Source organism: Mustela nivalis (genome assembly GCF_964662115.1).
Source record: "Mustela nivalis genome assembly, chromosome: 4".
NCBI lineage: Eukaryota > Metazoa > Chordata > Mammalia > Carnivora > Mustelidae > Mustela > Mustela nivalis.
In genome coordinates, this window is record NC_139023.1 from 106,207,607 (window position 1) to 106,225,601 (window position 17,995).

The 17,995-nt window shown below is 36.0% G+C and overlaps 1 protein-coding gene across 3 annotated transcripts in view; it reads left to right on the top strand.

Annotated features, from left to right (window-relative positions):
- The first annotated feature begins 15,992 nt into the window (after window positions 1-15,992).
- The window catches only part of EMCN (endomucin), a 108,088-nt gene continuing 106,085 nt past the window's right edge, over window positions 15,993-17,995 (top strand). Inside the window, exon 1 of one of the 3 annotated variants that reach the window (XM_082727660.1) lies at window positions 15,993-16,288. In XM_082727660.1, coding sequence (XP_082583786.1) covers window positions 16,219-16,288 — 70 coding nt within the window. In that variant the 5' untranslated portion in view covers window positions 15,993-16,218. The remainder of the gene's footprint in view (window positions 16,289-17,995) is intronic. The other 2 variants (XM_082727661.1, XM_082727662.1) reach the window with 2 other exon arrangements.

Sequence of the window (17,995 nt, forward strand, 5' to 3'; positions counted from 1 at the left end):
GGCAAAACAAAGTTCTTGCAGAATTCTCTCACTGAGGCTTAGTGGTCTATGCCAATTACAAAGTTGAATGTAGAGAATATCCGTTCTGTTCTCTGATGTATGAAAAGCCTAGACAGCCTGTGTGTGGTGTGTGTGTGTGTGTGTGTGTGTGTGTGTGTAATGTGTGTGCTTAGGAGGTAGTAGGAGAGAGAGAGAAAATGAGAGAAAAAGAGAGACTTGGTATAGTTCCATGCTAACCCATACAATTTTGAGACTTTTTGAGAACCACATTAGTTTTTAGTTGAAATTTAGACATTTTAGACATTTTCACATCTTCCATTTAGCTCCCCCAGGAAGGACAAGATTTTATGGGCTGAAGTTATAAAGTATGATGGTTATTTTTAAGGAAAATAGAAAAGGTTGGGAGGTAGTTATTTATTTGGAATAAGAGAAAAAAGTACAACAAATTATAAATTTTAAAAGTTGACAAATATCACAAATGTCACAGAACACCAAAATTCTGTAATACTTGTTTTCTATGTTTGGTTTTATAATAATTTTTCATATGATAAAACTTTATAAAACCATTTCTTTACAGGGAGAAGGGAAGACAAAGAACTTTAGTCTCTAACATGGTTGAACAAAATTTGTTTTACATACTTATAGTTGAAGTTCTTAAACACATGACTGCACATATATGTGCACTTGCTTTTTGTTATATTAATCTGATAAATGCAGGCAACTTGATAAATTCTATTTCTCATGATGCTTATCAAAAAAGTTACCTGCACTTATGCTTGAATACATGGTATCTAATAAGTGTTTTCCTTACAGAAGAGAACAAAGGGAAACACATGGTGAACATATAATCTAATGATTAGAAGAATTATCCACAAACTGCATCCAACTCTGTACATTTCAAACATTGCTTTGCTTTTACAATCCACAAAGTTTTAGTACTAAGAGCCATAAACACATTCAAATTATAGTCAGACAACAGGCCTTGCCCATTCATGCATAACACAAGGCCAATAAATGCAGTGACCAACAAAAACATTCTTAAAAGACACTAGTGCACTGGAACAGATAGCTGTAACTTATGGTACATAAAAATGACGGTAAGCCATAAAACATATATACAGTTAAATCCTAACTAAATTCCCAACTCAAATTCTCCTTATCATCTATATCCCTATAATATCCATTCCAATACTACACAGAAGGGGAGGAAGGGAAACAGTGGATAGAGAGACAATAAACTAACTGTATCTAAACTGATACAGTTAGAACATCTTCCTTTTGCAAATTTTATAGCAAAAACATATAACTACTTGAAAGCATTCCTAGGTCCCACCCAGATGACCTTGAAATTAGCATATGCAAGTAAAACTCTCTGAAGCACAAATTTCATTAGTTTTGTGGTAAACCTCTTCTGCCCCCAGATCTGTGTTTGGTGGAAGTCTCATCCATCAATGTATTTTCTTGCAGAATAAAGTCTGGGGGAGAATGGTAAGGGAGAGGAAATCTGGCCTCCTGCAGAGCAGGGGCTCTGCATGGTCTCTTTAAGGGCCATTAGCCTGGAACCTCATATTTTGTCTTCTAAATCTTTTGTATCCTGAAACATCAAGGGGAAAGTGAATTTATGTTTGATGTAGCAAGTGCATCTATTTTTCATATTTTCATCATGAAGAAAATAAGCGAAAGGGACAAGCTCTATTATTTCCTTTCAGAGGTTAAGTTTGTCTACTGTGCACAAAATGAAAACCAACATAATAAGCACATGTCTAAAAAACAGAAAACACAAAGATTCAGTAGGCTATGAATTCTTTTCAAATTCCAATGATATCTTCCTAATGTCAGTGTTTCTGCTCTATAAACAGTCCTTGGCCCCCAAGAGTCTCAAATCATTGTAATAATCAAGCAAATCACTTCCTTCTATAAGACAACTACTCATCTCAACCTCAGGTCTACCTATGAACAAATTTCCCCAAACACATGTTTTACTATAATGCAAGTCTGAACTTAGTGATATGTCTGAGTCTGTAGTGAATGGGGCTTTGTTTTCTCTATTGAATAAAATCATTAAGTCAGCATTTAAGTAAATGGAAGCTTTCCCTTTTGCTTCACTCCTCAACAACATTCCTATACTTACTAATGAGCTAGAGATGACATGTGCAGCGCAAGGCTGCATCCTGAGTATTGATGGACTCTCTTATTTTGGAGCTGATCCAGAATGTCCAATATGGGAACATGTAGTAAATCCTGGGGAAAATAAGCAAACAAAAATGAACACACACACACACACACACACACACAACACAGCCGCTCTTCCAAAACTTCAGCATGCATAAGAATTACATATGTGAGCCTCTCAATAATACAATTTTTAGGGTCTTAACTTTAGAGATTTTTGACTATCCAGCCCAGACAAAATGTATGCTCTTTATTTTTTGACAAGCATGCCTGATGACTTTTATGCTTACAGTGCACCACCACACTTAGAGAAGCATTGTGTTTTCTCTTTTTTGTCTTTCCACATCTAAACTTCTTTCTTGTATCTTGGTGGTTGTTGTTTTGTTTTAGATTTTGTTTTTTCTTTCCCTGCTGTATTTTTGGCCTTGTAATCCATTTAAACATTCTAAAATACCAAATTAAGATATTTCCCAGAAGTTAATAATGAGAATTGAGACAAGCAATTGGTGTGGATAAATCTTGCTATTTTCAACGATTGTAAGCTACCCTTTTAAATCACTCACAATTTTCCTCCTTTCTTCACAATAAACTATAAATGTCTTCCAAAAATTACACTCAAGAAAAAGCAAACCAACAGGATAGCTAGTGAGACAAAGTAGCCACTAAGATCAAGTGTGCCTAGCCTGCTATAGAATGTTACATGAATTCTTTTATTTATTTTTGACAGAAATTATTTTTAAAAAATCAAATCAGTTTTGTAAATTCAGAGCTACTCAATTCAAAACCAATATCAGTTATGAAATTTCTAGAATCTTCTTATTTTTGGAATGCAAAAGAAGACTGTAAAGAAAAATTTCTGGATGAAGCACTTGATTATAATGCAAGCAATGATTACACCTTACATAGGGCTATGGTATTGTGAGAATGTTGTGTTTATTATTTATGCGTCTCCACAATGTGCAATAAAGTTCCACCAAAAGTGTTTTAGATGTGAATAAAAGTACAAAACAAAAACCATCTTTCTTTAGAAATAAATGATTTTTAAAAATCAGAGCTTTAATGAAATGGTACCTAAATAAACAAAATAAGCACCATCAGAGTTTATAAAAACAAGAAAGCAATTTAAAGAAAAATGTGAACTTTTTCATTTAACTTCATTAAATTAAATTTCAACTAAATTCAAGGCTTAGTGAGCCATTCTTGAAGCTTAAAATAGTTATTTGAGGAAAATGAAAAAAAGAAAAAAGAAGACAGCAATATGTTCTATAAAATGTCTTGGATAATGAAATTTGATTTGTGTGTGTGTGTGTGTGACAGAAACAGCAACAGCAACAATAAAAAGAGAGACATTTTCCAGTGACACGCAGACAGTGCTTTCACAGAGGCATGATTTGGTTGGGTCACAATGGATCAGCATCTGGTTTTTGGTTTCCTAGATGCAGAAATTCAAATTTGTCAGATCTGGAGAATTAATAAATTAGTCATGTCCAAAAGACACTGGTTGTATAGAAAACACAAATGCTAATTTTATTAATTTAGATAGAACATAATTACTGCTAAGCATCTGAGAGACTTGTCTTATGGATCAACATGTTTTTGTTTTTGTTTTTCCCGGAAGAAAATTCTACTTGAGATAGCATGAAATAAAACATAGTATGTGATTAAACAGATGAGACAGAATCACATTCTAATGGAATTACACCTTCGTCACCATGTCTCAAATCTGAGTGTTCACAAAAAAAAAAAAAAAAAAAAAAAAAAAAGCACCTTAACCAAACAGAAAGGAAAAAAATCTGAAACCGTAACCTCAAAATTTGGAGGTATTTTATTCTTTTTCCATAATTCAGGATGCAAATATAATGAGATTCAGGATGGGATTCACGAAGGATTATTCAAGGCAGTTTGGAATGTTTGGGATTTAAGGGCTTAAAATCGTAAAAACTAATTATATTTTCCCATAGGCTGGAGTCATTGCCACTTGAAAAGATCAATCCAGGTTTAATTAGCTGTGAGTTTGACAATATAAATGGAATTCATATTTTAAATCAAAGCAGTAAACATTCTGTAGAAGTGAGTTTCTGAAATATTGTTGCTGCTTTTTAAAACTTCATTATACTGATGTTGTGAAGGCTTGATAGGAGTCAGTTAGAAACACTTACAGAATCTTATGGTGAGACTTTGGACTGAATGCCAAGAGTGAGGATCAGAAAATTCAGGTGCTTCCTTTTAAACAGTAGCAAACACACATTAAAAAAAAAAAATCTTTTAAAATAATATTATAAATTAGTAGTTAATAACTGAGGATAACCACCAGAATCACCAGTATATGTATTTTTTCTCATATGTGTGCTTGGCTCCTACCCTGGGCTTCTTAAATAGAAATTTTATGGGTCAGGCTTAAACATATATGGGTTTTTTTTTTTTAATTTTTAATTTTTTTAAAGAGAGAGAGCATGAGTGAGAGAGGCAGAAGCAGAAGGAAAGAGAAACTCAAGCAGACCCTGCTCTGAATACATGAAGCCCAATGCTGGGCTTGATCCCAGAACCCTGAGGTTGTGACCTGAACTGAAACCAAGAGTCAGATGCTTAACTGACTGTGTTACCCAGGTACTCCTTAAACACATATGTTTTTAGAAAGTTCCATAGAGTAACTTTGATATAAAAACTCATGGATAACTGTGCACACAACTGCCTGTGCTCTAGGGTCAAGCCAGTCCTGGATATCAGAATCTAAAACCTCCTAAAGCAGGAAATTTGAATTCTATGGTTGGAAATGTGCTGTGATGCAGCAATCAGCTGCTTGTGAAAGCCATTACTATGTCATTTCCTCTGACCAAAGTCTGGATTTGGAAGGATGGGTTGAATTCGGTCCCAGCTTTGTTGTTAATCCAAGATATTTTTATGTTTAGTTGTACAGGATGAGAAAACACTAAGTCAATGATAGTTTAATGAAGTTGAAAACATTTTTAAACAATTCTATTTGGTGATGAAATGGAAATGATTTATTTTGAGAAGTTTGGTGCAAAGACCATTTGCATTTTGCTAAAATTGTTTGCATTCTGGCAAGGCAACACATTTAATAATGGCCATGTTCTTAATTGTTAACACCCTGTTCCTAAAACTATTTGCATTACTTATGAAACATATTCTTAATTTTCAGAAAACTGAAAATAGAGTATCTTATTTTTATATAGAAACTAAAGAGTATTAGAATTTCAGTTTTATTTAAATTATCTTTGATTTTTGAAACAAAGCTATCCACTTGATAGTTTCAGAAACAAGAACTGTCACAGTCATTTTATAGACGAGTAAAATAAGACTCAAAGAAAAATTTACTTCCATTTTAGTGCCATATAACAGCACTGGAATGGGAGGAGTATCAACTGATTCAGGTAATTTACATATATGACAGCATGTATTATTGTAACAGCTCCTCAAGAAAATTATTTTTTCTCCATTTTTCTCCATTAAAGATTAAAGGGCTTTAGAAAATGGTTGATCTAATGTTATTTACCCCCAAAGCCAAAGTCTTCATGACATACTAACTTCTCTCAGCAAAATGAGGAAACCTACAGAATCTCTAAAAAACTGTCTGGACCTCCTTTCTTCCCACTCACCTCCTGAACTAATAATGAGCCTTCAACTGGAGCAATAAAACTTCCATTGCATTTTATTGTTGCAGGAAAAATGGAGCAGATAAATGGAGGAAAGAAACTAGGATTCAGGGCGCCTGGGTGGCTCAGTGGGTTAAGCCGCTGCCTTCAGCTCAGGTCATGATCTCAGGGTCCTGGGATCGAGTCCCGCATCGGGCTCTCTGCTCAGCAGGGAGCCTGCTTCCTCCTCTCTCTGCCTGCCTCTCTGCTTACTTGTAATTTCTCTCTGTCAAATAAATAAATAAAATCTTAAAAAAAAAAAAAAGAAACTAGGATTCAGTATAAGACCTTCCTAAAGGTTTAAGATCAGAGCTGAGGGGTCAACATAGTTGACATAAAATTTAAATATTTTGTATTAGGTACTCTGCTAACCTATGGGGATAGATGACCAAGAAAAATACTTTGCCATTGAAGAGTTTGCTATCTAGTATGGGAGGTTGATGATGTCTTCAAAGTACAACCAATTTGATCTTAATTCTTTCACATCAAGATTTCCAAGAGAACGTAAATAGGATTTTTCACGGAACACAATAGGCTTTGGTAACCAAATAAACTTGAAGTCTCAGTGGCTTAATACAATAAATGTTTGTGTGTTGCTGAAACAAATTCAGAGCAGATCTATGGTTTGGAGGTGGAGAGTTCTGCTCCATACAGTCACTCAGAGATCCAAACTGGCACCATAGGAATCCATGGTCTCAAAGTTTTCCATGGAAGAGAAATATAAGGCATAGAAGATTCATACTTTCTCTTTTATGCAGAGAAGTAATACATGTTACTCTGCCATATATCCTCTGGCCGGAACCAGCCACAAGAACCTACTTAATACAAAAAGTTGGGCACTCAGTAAGCAGTTAAAGTCTTGGCTACAGATCTCATCCTTGACAATAATCCAAATAGGATGATATAGAACATTGTAATCTGGGAAATCTCTCCACAGGTTAGCAGAATGTTGAACTGAAATACAATATCCAGGAGAAAAACCAAACTAGAACACCTCTAGGTAGTCTCTTCTGAGGAGCATATACTAGGTTAAAAGTCAGAATCCTGGAAGGGAATGACCAAAGAAGATTAGGAATGAAATATAAAGAGTGAGTAAGGTAACTTTTTTTTTTTTTTTAAGACTTTATTTATTTATTTGAGAGAGGGGAGAGAGAGAACATGGGACAGAAGGTCAGAGGAAGAAGCAGACTCCCTGCAGAGCTGGGAGCCTGATGCAGGACTCAATCTCACGACTCTGGGATCATGACCTGAGCTGAAGGCAGTTGCCTAACCAACTGAGCCACAGAGGCACCTGTAAGGTAACTCTTTAGCTGAGTTATGTGTATAAAGTGGTTTATTAAGAGGAATGAGCCAGCACAGAGACTCCATTCTAACTTTACGTTTATAGGTTTCTATGAATACTCAAAAGCTGTTCCTACAGTTGGCTTTCTTTATTTGGAAAAAGAAAGAGGGGGAGCCCACAGTTTTTAGATAATTAACTTTATTCCCCATTTGTCTGGAAGTTTATTTTTTATTTTTACTTATTTATGAAGACTTCTTTTTTTTCTATTTATTGGACAAAGAGAGTGAGAGAGCACAAACAGGGGGAACAGTAGAGGGAGAGAGAGCAGGGACCCCAACACAAGGCTCAATCCCAGGACCCTGGGATCATGACCTGAGCCAAAGGCAGATGCTTAGCCATCTGAGGCACTGAGGCACCCCTGTCTGGAAGTTTAGAAAGGAGAAGTAAATAAATCACTTCATCATGCTTTTAAACTGGTTCAGATCTGGTCCTGTGAAAAATTCTTTTGAGTTTAAGAGTCACTTATAGTGTATTACTAACTGGTCACCGAGATGAACAGTGCAAAAAGGATTTGGAAAACTAAGAACAAAAACTAAAATGAATGAATAAAAAGAAGTAGTCTAGATAGGTTAATTAGCAAAACTAGATGGGTCATTTATCAAGTGAAAAGTGAAGTTAACTTAGATGCGATTCACTTACATGTCATACTTTTGTATGAACATACCTGTGAAAAATCCCTGGTATATACAGCACACTAAGAGTGTCTTTTGACATTAGAAAATAATATTTCCCTAAGACACTATTATTTCCGGCACACCAAAAATGACACATCTGAGCTGAAATCCTGGTCATGTGATATATGGCAACAACTGAGCTAAATGGAAAGTTAAGTAAACTATTAAAGAACTTTATACTTGCCTGTTTATTTCTGAGTTCATTTACATGTTCCAGAACTTTATGGAAATCATCATACCTATGCTTTGTAGATATAATAAAATACATTACATTCCATTTTATTCCCAAGAAGTTCTTAGAAAAATCTCATTTTCTTATTAATATGATCTCTATAATTAATGGAACAAATACTCTTCAACTCAATTTTGTATATTAAAAAACAATTTATGAAAGTGATGTCCAGAATGCTTAAGGATGCATTCTGGAATGCAGATAAGGATGAAGAAAAGGCAGTTAAACTTTTCCACAAGAAGAGTGGTTGAACGAAAGAATGGGCTGCCTCAAAGAGTAATGGGTTCCAATCATTTCAACTGTTGACATGCAGGCCCACTTGTCATTTGTCAAGGGGATTCCTGACAAATGACAATGTTATGTAAATATCTGTATTAAAGTAACTTTTTATATATCTTACCTCTGAACTATTTGCTTTTATTCATGTCTTTATGTATCAAAAAACTTAAGAGACTGATTCCTATCTGGGCCCCTGGGTGGCTCAGTCAGATAAGCATCTGACTCTTGATCTCAGCTCAGTTCCATCTCAGGGCTCTGAGTTCAAGAAAGATCCAGAGAGATAGATCACTATCAAATTAAGAAGTTAGTTTGAGGTAAGAGGACTGTCTTTATAGGTCGAGTAGTAAAATTGTGATGACCCATTGCCGAATGTGAAAGAAAATCTTTCGAAACTTCAAGAATAAGTTTGTCATATCTTCTTTCACTTGAACAATATGAAACGTACTGGTTTGGAGCCACTGGAAGTTGACTTTAAAAGAAAGACAGTAATTAAGGAAAATATTTTACTGGCATAAGTTAGGCCAAACGACAAGGCCTGTCCATTACTGATGCTTATTGTCCATTTGGCTGTGTAGGATGGGGACTTAATATCTCCAGTATCATGGGTCCTAAATATCTCTCTGTCTTCAGCTCTGATCTCAATACCTTCAGAAGATTCCATGATTCCCATTTCAGATAGGCAAGTAATAAAAGTAAGCTATTAGTTTCATCCTCCATTGAAAAAAGTACTTGATATTTAAAGTACCTTAAAGTGGAACATGGAATGAATCCCTGAAAATAGGAGTTAGAAATCTATTTAATCTGATCTCAACAGTATTTTGGGATTTACACAATTTCTTAGGAAACTGGTTAATCTTTCTAGAATGAGATGGTTTGTGTAAAATGCTAACAACCTGAAAATATATCATTGAACTAAGATAATTTCTTTTAGCCTGAATATTCTAGAAGTTTAAGGTTATTTGTTTCAATATATACTTTTAGAAGACTTTCTGACCTGTCACCTAATTCTCTGAACAACATTCATAGTTGCCATAGTGATTATCCCAATTTTTCCCCTTGTAAATCCAGAGCATATAAAGGTCAAGTAACTCACTCAAGACACATGATTAAGGGAGGGAGTCAGAATTTGAACCCAGGATTCATGTTCTTTGCCTGTTTATGAGATCGTTTTTTGACATTCCTTCCATTTTAGATGATTTTATTCAGTGACAAGCTGGCAGAGAAAAAGAAGGCAAGTATTGGGAGGAAGTTTAATTTGAGGGTGTAATAATGGTGCCAGTTGAAATTTTCTTAGCACCATAGGAGTTAACATAAACTCATCAGTGTTGGAGGCTTCATTATACAATTTCTTCAGTGTCAAAGATGGCAGTGACCAGCCTTAATGCGTTTTTGGAAAGAATTCTGATATGGCTCTTGCAGAACTTCACAAGAGCTTATCTTTCAGATTAGACAAGGAATACAGAAGACATATTGTGTAAAAATAAAAACAAAAACATCTTTTTATCTCTCAGGCTAGGGTGGTTTAGCTCTCTTCACCTGTTTTCTTTCATTAAAGTTCTCTTAAATCACACACTTTCTAAAAATTCAAGCATTTCAGGGACATCTGGGTGGCTCAGTCAGTTAAGTGTCTGCTCGAGTCATGATCTCAGAGTCCTGGCATCAAGTCCTGCATCGGTCTCTCTGCTCAGTGGGCACTCTGAGGGCTTCTCCCTCCTCCTCTATTAAGAGATCTCTCTCTCTCAACAAATAAATAAAAATCTTAAAAATATTCAAGCATTCCAGTATATTGGAATACAAAATTTTTATATAAATATTGCCTCAAAATTAAATTGAATTTTAAAAAGTATCAAGTAAAATAAGGGCTTTGTTTATTTGTTTAAAGATAGAAATATATACATTTCTTCTAGAAAATCTTTTAAAAACACAAACATAAGATAAAACTATCCATAATTCACTATCTAGAGATAAGCCACTGCTGACATTTTCTTTCTCTCATATGCAATAAACCAGAAAGTTCATACCCCAAGAATAAAACAGTAACTTTATTTGAACATTCATCAAAATTGGATATTGCCAGAAAATATAACCAATTATATTTGATAGACAAAAAGTATTATCTCAATTCTTGAATATCCATTTCTTTGACTCCTAATGACATGAATACATTTTTTTTCCCATTTGAGTATGGCATATGGCATATGAACAAACTACAGTGAAAGGACAATGGATCTGGTTTTGGAAATGTGCAATACAAATTCTATGCACTGGTGTGACATTTCAGGAAGACAGCTTGGAAAGCTGCATTGCAGTTCTTCTCTCTGCCTTGCCCTTACTCTGCTGTCTTCAGTACAGGGACTGCATAGTGTCTCCAGCTTAAGACTCACAGACACATTCTTAAGGAAAACATATGAATATGATGACATCGCACAGGTCTGTATGGTATCTTTGGCCATTAAAGTGGAGAGCTGAAGATTTCCAGTGCTTTTCATTGAATTTCACAGAACTGTTTTTTTTGTTTTGTTTTGTTTTGTTTTGTTTTGTCACCTTTGTGAAATGATCGAGTCTACAACAAAAATAGGTACCTATTATTTAAATTTCTTTCCTGGCAAAGTTAAAATATTAAATATTTGTTTTGAAAAGAAAAAAAAAACTTCTCTGAAGGTTTTCTGTTAAACCTTCTATTTCTTTTTTTGTGATGTTGTTTTGTCTGTCTTTCAGTTATAGAGTCATTGGTTTATTGTTGATTAGCAAGAAATCTTTACATATTAAGGATATCAAATTTTTATTTTGCATTTTTTTACAAGGTTTTCATTTGCCTTTTCATCTTAGGGTGTATTCTTGTGCCAAAATATTTTAGTTTTTTTTTTTTTAATTCCATTAGCTAACACATAGTACATCATTAGTTTTTACTGAGTGTTCAGTGATTCATTAGTTGCATTTAACAGCGAGTGCTCATCACATCATGTCCTCCTTAATGTCCATCACCCAGTTACCCACCCCAAACACACCTCTCTTCCCACAACCTTCAATTTGTTTCCCAGAGTCAAGAGTCTCTCATGGATTTTCTCCCCCTCTGATTTCTTCCGATTCCATTTCGTTTCCTTCCCCTACAAACACCTCAGCTCCTTCCACAGTTTAGCTATTGTGGACATTAGTGTTATGAACATTGGAATGCAGGTGCCCATTCTTTTCACTACATCTATATCTTTGGGGTAAAGACCCTGTAATACAATTGCTGGATCCTAGGGTATCTCTATTTTTAACTTCTTGAGGGATATCCATACAGTTTTCTAGAGTAGCTGTACCAGCTTGAATTTCCACCAACAGTGTAGGAGGGTTCCTCTTTCTCTACATCCTCACCAACATTTGTCATTCCCTGTCTTATTAATTTTAGCCACTCTAACTGGTGTAAGGAGGTATCACATTGTGGTTTTGATTTGTATTTCCCCAGTGGCAAGTGATGTGGAGAATTTTTTCATGTGTCTGTTGGCCATTTATATGTCTACTTTGGAGAAGTGTCTATTCATGTCTTTTGTCCATTTCTTGACTGGCTTATTTGTTTTTTGGGTGTTGAGTTTGATAAGTTCTTTATAGATCTTGGATACCAGCCCTTTATCTGATATGTCATTTGCAAATTTCTTCTCCCATTCCACAGGTTGCCTTTTAGTTTTGTTGACTGTTTCCTTTGCTGTGCAGAAGCTTTTTATCTTAATGAAGTCCCAATAGTTCATTTTTGTTTTTGTTTCCCTTTCCTTTGGAGACGTGTCTAGTAAGAAGTTGCTGAGGCTGGTTGAAAAGGCTGCTGTCTATGTGTTCCTCTGAGATTTTGATGGATTCCTGTCTCACATTGAGGTCTTTCATCTGTTTTGAGTCTATCTTTGGGTATGGTATAAGACAGTGTTCCAGTTTCATTCTTCTGCATGTGGTTGTCCAATTTTCCAAGCACCATTTATTGAAGAGACTGACTTATTTCCATTGATATTCTCTCCTGATTTGTTGAAGATTAGTTGACCGGACAGTTGAGAGCCCATTTCTGGGCTCTCTACTCTGTTCCATTGATCTGTGTGTTTATTTTTGCACCAGTACCATGCTGTTTTGATTATCACAGCTTTGTAATATAGCTTGAAGTCAGGTATTGTGATGTCCTCAGCTTTGGTTTTCTTTTTCAACATTCCTCTGGCTATTCAGCATCTTTTCGTGTTCCATGTTTGTTCTAGCTCTGTGAAAAATGTTGTTGGTATTTTGATAGGGATTGCATTGAATGTGCAGATTGTTCTGGGCAGCATAGACATTTTAACAATGTTTCTTCTTCCAATCCATGAGCATGGAATGTTTTCCCATCTCTGTGTCTTCTTCAATTTCTTTCATAAGTGTTTTGTAGTTCTTAGAGTACAGATCCTATACCTCTTTGGTTAGGTTTATTCCTAGGGTTTATTATGGGTTTTGGTGCAATTGTAAATGGGATTAACTCCTTAAATTCTCTTTCTTCATTCACATTGTTAGTATATAGAAATGCAACTGATTTCTGTCCCTTGATTTTGTACCCTGCCACATTGCTGAATTGCTGTATGAGTTCTAGCTATTTTGGGGTGGAGTGTTTGGATTTTTCACATAAAGTATCACGTCATCTGTGAAGAGTGAGGATTTGACTTCTGCCCTGCAAATTTGAATGCTTTTTATTTCTTTTTTTTATCTGATCACTGAGGCTAGCACTTGTAGTACCATGCTCAACAACAGTGGTGAGAGTGGGCATCTCTGTCGTGTTCCTGACCTAAAAGGAACAGATCAAATCTTCTGTTTGGTGTTATACATAAAATGTCCTCACCAACCCAGCTATATGCAAATAATCACCCATGTTTTCTTCTAGAATCTTGCTTTTGTTGGTCACATTTAATTTTTTAACATAAAAAAATTTTATTTTGGTATTTGAAGCAAAATAGGGACCTAACTGTATTTATTTTAATGATTAACAACTTGTCAAAAACCGCTTATTAAGTAATACATCCTGCTCATCACATGTACTATTTGTTCAATTTGCCTGTATTTAATATCTCTCACACATACACATAGCTGCAGATATATCTAAGTATTAAATGTATGTATAAATATACATATACTTCCTATTTTATGCAAATGATCTATTTCTTCTGGCAATCACCATCATTTTAATGAATTATTTTACTTTAAAAATACTTTCTGATCTGTTAACAAAACTGACCCACCATATCACTCTTATTTTTCCTTTTTTTTTTTTTTCTTGCCTAAGCCATTTAAAAATTATTTCTTTAGGTACCTGGGTGGTTCAGTTGGTTGAGCATTCAACTCTTGATTTCAGCTCAGGTCATGATCTCAGGGTTGTGAGATTGAGCCCCGAGTCTGGCTCTAAGTTCAGCAGAGAGTCTGTTTAATTCTCTCTCTCTACCTCTGCCTCTCCCCTGGCTTGTGCATGCTTTCTTGCTCTCTTTCTCTCTCAAACTCTCTATTAAAAAAAATGATTTTCTTCTCTTTCTGTCTTTTTGTTTTTATTTAAATCCAGTTCATTAACATACAGTGTAATATTAGTTTCAGGTGTACATTTTAGTGATTCAACACTTAACACACCCAGTGCTCATTATAGCAAGTGCCCTCCTTAAATCCTCACTTATTTAACCCATTCCCTCACCTAATTCCCCTCTGGTAACCATCAGTTTGTTCTCCATAGTTAAGAATTTTTCTTGTGGTTTTCCTCATTCTTTTTTTTCCCCCTATGATTATTTGTTGTGTTTTTTAAATTCCACATATGAGTGAAATCATGTGGTATTTGTCTTTCTCTGATTGATTTATTTTGGTTAGCATTATATTTTCTAGCTTCATCCATGTCAATACAAATGGCAAGAGTTCATTCTTTATTATGGCTGAGTAATAGTCCCTATACTTATATATACCACATCTTCTTTACTCATTCATCAGTTGGTGGACATTTGGGCTCTTTCTATATAGATAATACTGCTATAAACACTGGGATGCATGTATCCCTTCACATCAGTATTTTTGTATCTTTTGGGTAAATTCGTAATAGTGAAATTGCTGCAACATAAAGTGGTTTTATTTTTAACTTTTTGAGGAACTTCCATACTGTTAAAAATGAATTTTCTTAGTTTATGTTTTAATTTTAGGCTTTTGTGGGTTTTTTTTTTTTAAATCTACAGGTCCTGTCTTTTAAATAGACATCATATTCTATTATCAAGCATTCTTGACATAGGTATCTAGTCTTTTTCATGGAAATGCCTAGCAGTTAGGGTTGAGAAGTCAAAATGCTCTTGGAACCAGCATAGCAACAAGCATGGTCAACATTAGTGGTGACTCTGTGTTCTGAGAACTCCACAGTTACCGCAGAGCAAGGAGCAGGAAGTGAGGCAATGTGAGTGCTCCACTGTGAATTCATGGCCACACCTCAGTTTATTTCTGGTAAGCGCATGTGACAACTATTCACATACATTACTATCTTTATACTATCCAGGATATGCCAAATAAAGTAACAAGTCCAAAGGCAGTCTGTTTTAGAAAATTAATTAGAAGAGAGGGTAAAATCCAGTCTTGCTTATGCACAAAATATAAACTTGGAGCTTCTTCTGAGACTTGGTATAGTTTAGGAAGAAACAAGCTAGGGTTTGGAATATTTTGATCAGTTGACTTGCTCTAACCACTTTTTTAATGAGTTCTCCTCAGCATAGTGCAGCAGTGAAATGTGGAGGGCAAGGGTGGGGGAGTTTTCCTCGCTATTTGCAATTAGAGCATCCTATGAAAACGTCCCTAAGTGGAAATGGTGTAAAGTGAAGAAGCAATTCTTAATTTATATGGAGAAATTTTTGAGCATTCCCAGCCCACTCCTCCCAAAATAAACTTTCCTGAGCTTTTCTCATACCTTAGGATACATCGTGCTAATGGAAGCATAAGATCAACTGAGATAAAGCCCAGATGCTCCCAGGATACAGTTCAAGGCTGCTGTGGCTCTGAGGGGTGTCACCCAGGGCGGTCCCATAGTACGAGCTGGGCAGGGCCAGTCTGGCTGCCTACCATCCTTGCAACAGCTGGGGCAACGCAAACACCCAATGCCAGTTTCCAAAAGCAAGTGATTCTTGTGTAACTAATTTTTCTTTATACTTCATCGAATTCCACCAATAAAAGCCAGGAATGAGCAGTGAATGGTCAGATTGTTGCTTAATTCTATTAGACATAGCCTGAAAAACCTCCCTGGACATCCCTAAGAAGTCTTCTTGCTTACTGGAGAGCAAAGCAGGACCTATTTAATATGGTTTGGCACTGATCTCCAGAAGGTGGTCTTTGCTCTTCTGGCTTCCAAGTTGGAGAGAAGGAAGAAAAGTTGATTTCTTGTGCATTTTGCTGTAAACTTTAACCCTTGGGCGATTAAAGCCTCTTTATCCAAAGCGAGTCTCTGGTTAATAAGGCTCTTTTTAAAACCACTCTGAAACACACTTTCAAAACAAAAGTTAGAAAGCTGTATGATCCATTCTCAAGAAAGATCTGTTTCTGTTCAGAACCCGCCCTGACCTTTTTGTTGAAGAAGAACAAAATAATGGAGTAACAAAAACACAAGTGGCTGCCAAAGGAAGAGAAAAAAAAAGTTCCTGTAAGGCACTGAAACAATAAATCTCCTCTCTGCTGAACTCCCAAAGGGAGTGTGTGTATTTCCTCCCGTTCTTTATCAGAGCCCCCGAAATAAGTGGGAATGGGCAGTGGCTGCTCACACTCCGCGCACCTTTTCCATTTGCTAATAAGGCCCTGCCAGGCTGGAAGGGAGTTGTCCCTGTCTGACTCTGGAGAAAAGCGCCACTGAGACGATCCACAAGACGATCCACGAGCACCATGAAACTCATTCAAGTGACCATCCTTTGTCTTCTTCTGCCCAGTCTTTGTAGCAGTAACAACAACACAGGTACCGTTTTCTCTTATTCCGCTGACAGGGTGGATCAGAAATCACTGGGAGGGGACTCAGCCTCAGTTGACCTTCAGGGACCTTCCCCCGAAACTTGGATGCAGCAATTCCTTTGCTGTGTCGGGTGCATGGGTATTGATTGACCTGGAGTGCGTGGAGAAGGCTCCACGGAGAGGATATTTGTTTGCACGGGAAGGAAATGCTTGCTGGTGCAGTGGCCTTGCTGTGTATTTATTTGATGGCACCATAAAGGTACTGAGAATGCATGACAGCATTTTTGAAGAATAAAAATCTGGGGGTAAAATGCTGGTTACAAATGTACTGTTTCTCAGAAATGTTCCTCTCAGGCGTTAAGCCTAGAAATAACAAGATTGTCACGTATGGGTGAAAGGCTGTAATCAGAAATACTGCATTGCAGATGTTGGCCTATATTTGTCCCAACTATCTTTTGGTTCTGATAAATGGTGAGGTTGGATCAAGCTGCCTGCGGAAGTGAATATTAATATCTCGAGAGGGCAGGACGGGTTAAGAGAGGAGAGTCATTTGATTAAAGTTAATAACATTTCATCTGGAAATAAGTGCATACCTACACATATACACACAACATTTTGCACAACATTTCAGAAATTTGTAGATGGACCACAATTTCAGAAATTTGTTAATAAAGATATATATGAACCACTATAAGCTCTGACTATATTAATGACCACTTGCAAGAAATTATTATATTACTGTAGCCCCTTCTGAGAGATTCTCTGTAAGCAATTAAATTTGATGAATATTTATTAGGATCCTAGTACTTACCAGTGCAAAGAATACATAAATGATTAAGATTACCAATGATGTCCTTACCAATGATTGTCCTTACTAACAGTGGTAAATGTACTATTGGGGAAAAACAAATATGTAATTCTAATACAAGACAGATTTGGCAAGTGTGAAAACCAAAGTATCATCTATCATAAAAGAACACAGTTGGGAAATCTTGATTCTGAGAGGCCCTGGAAAACATTCATTTCAATTTTATTTTACGTGTGTTCTTTTCAAAAGTTTGCTTCCTACAAAAATTCTAATTTAGAATAATAGTGTAGGAAAAATTAGACACAGTCTTTCAACAATCTTTGTCATTAATTTCCCAAAATACATATACAAATTTAGGATACATTCCCAAACATTTCAAAATCATGTATGATTGCTTATCATGCATCTTGGCATTTCCAGAGTTAAGTTGCCACAGGTCTAAAGACCAGAAATTCTAACTTAGAAGAGTTACCAAGGCTCTGATTTTTTAAAATAAAGAGTATGAAGGGCCACAGAAATCAGTGCATAAGCGTGTAAATAACTCTTCAGTATGCAAGGGAAATCCTGATGCCATGAAAAACTCTGCTCACAAACAGGTGTCAGGTCAATATAAATTTGGAAGTCTGGCTTAGGCTGCTTACCACTCCAGCTCTTCTACCTCACTGGTAATGAGCCCAGCCTGTTAATAGTGTCTTCTTTCTAAGGAACAGTTAGCGCAAGTAGGATAATTTCTCTTTTGAGCAGAGATAATAATTACATCATGACTATCTCCTTAACCTTTGCCAACAACCCTATTTGTTAACTTAAAGAGCATGTCTGCAAAAACTACTCTATTTGTCTTAGAAAAGGAAGTTCTAGCACAAGAGCGTAAACTGACCATCTGAGTGGTGCTTGGAAGGAGCTGGA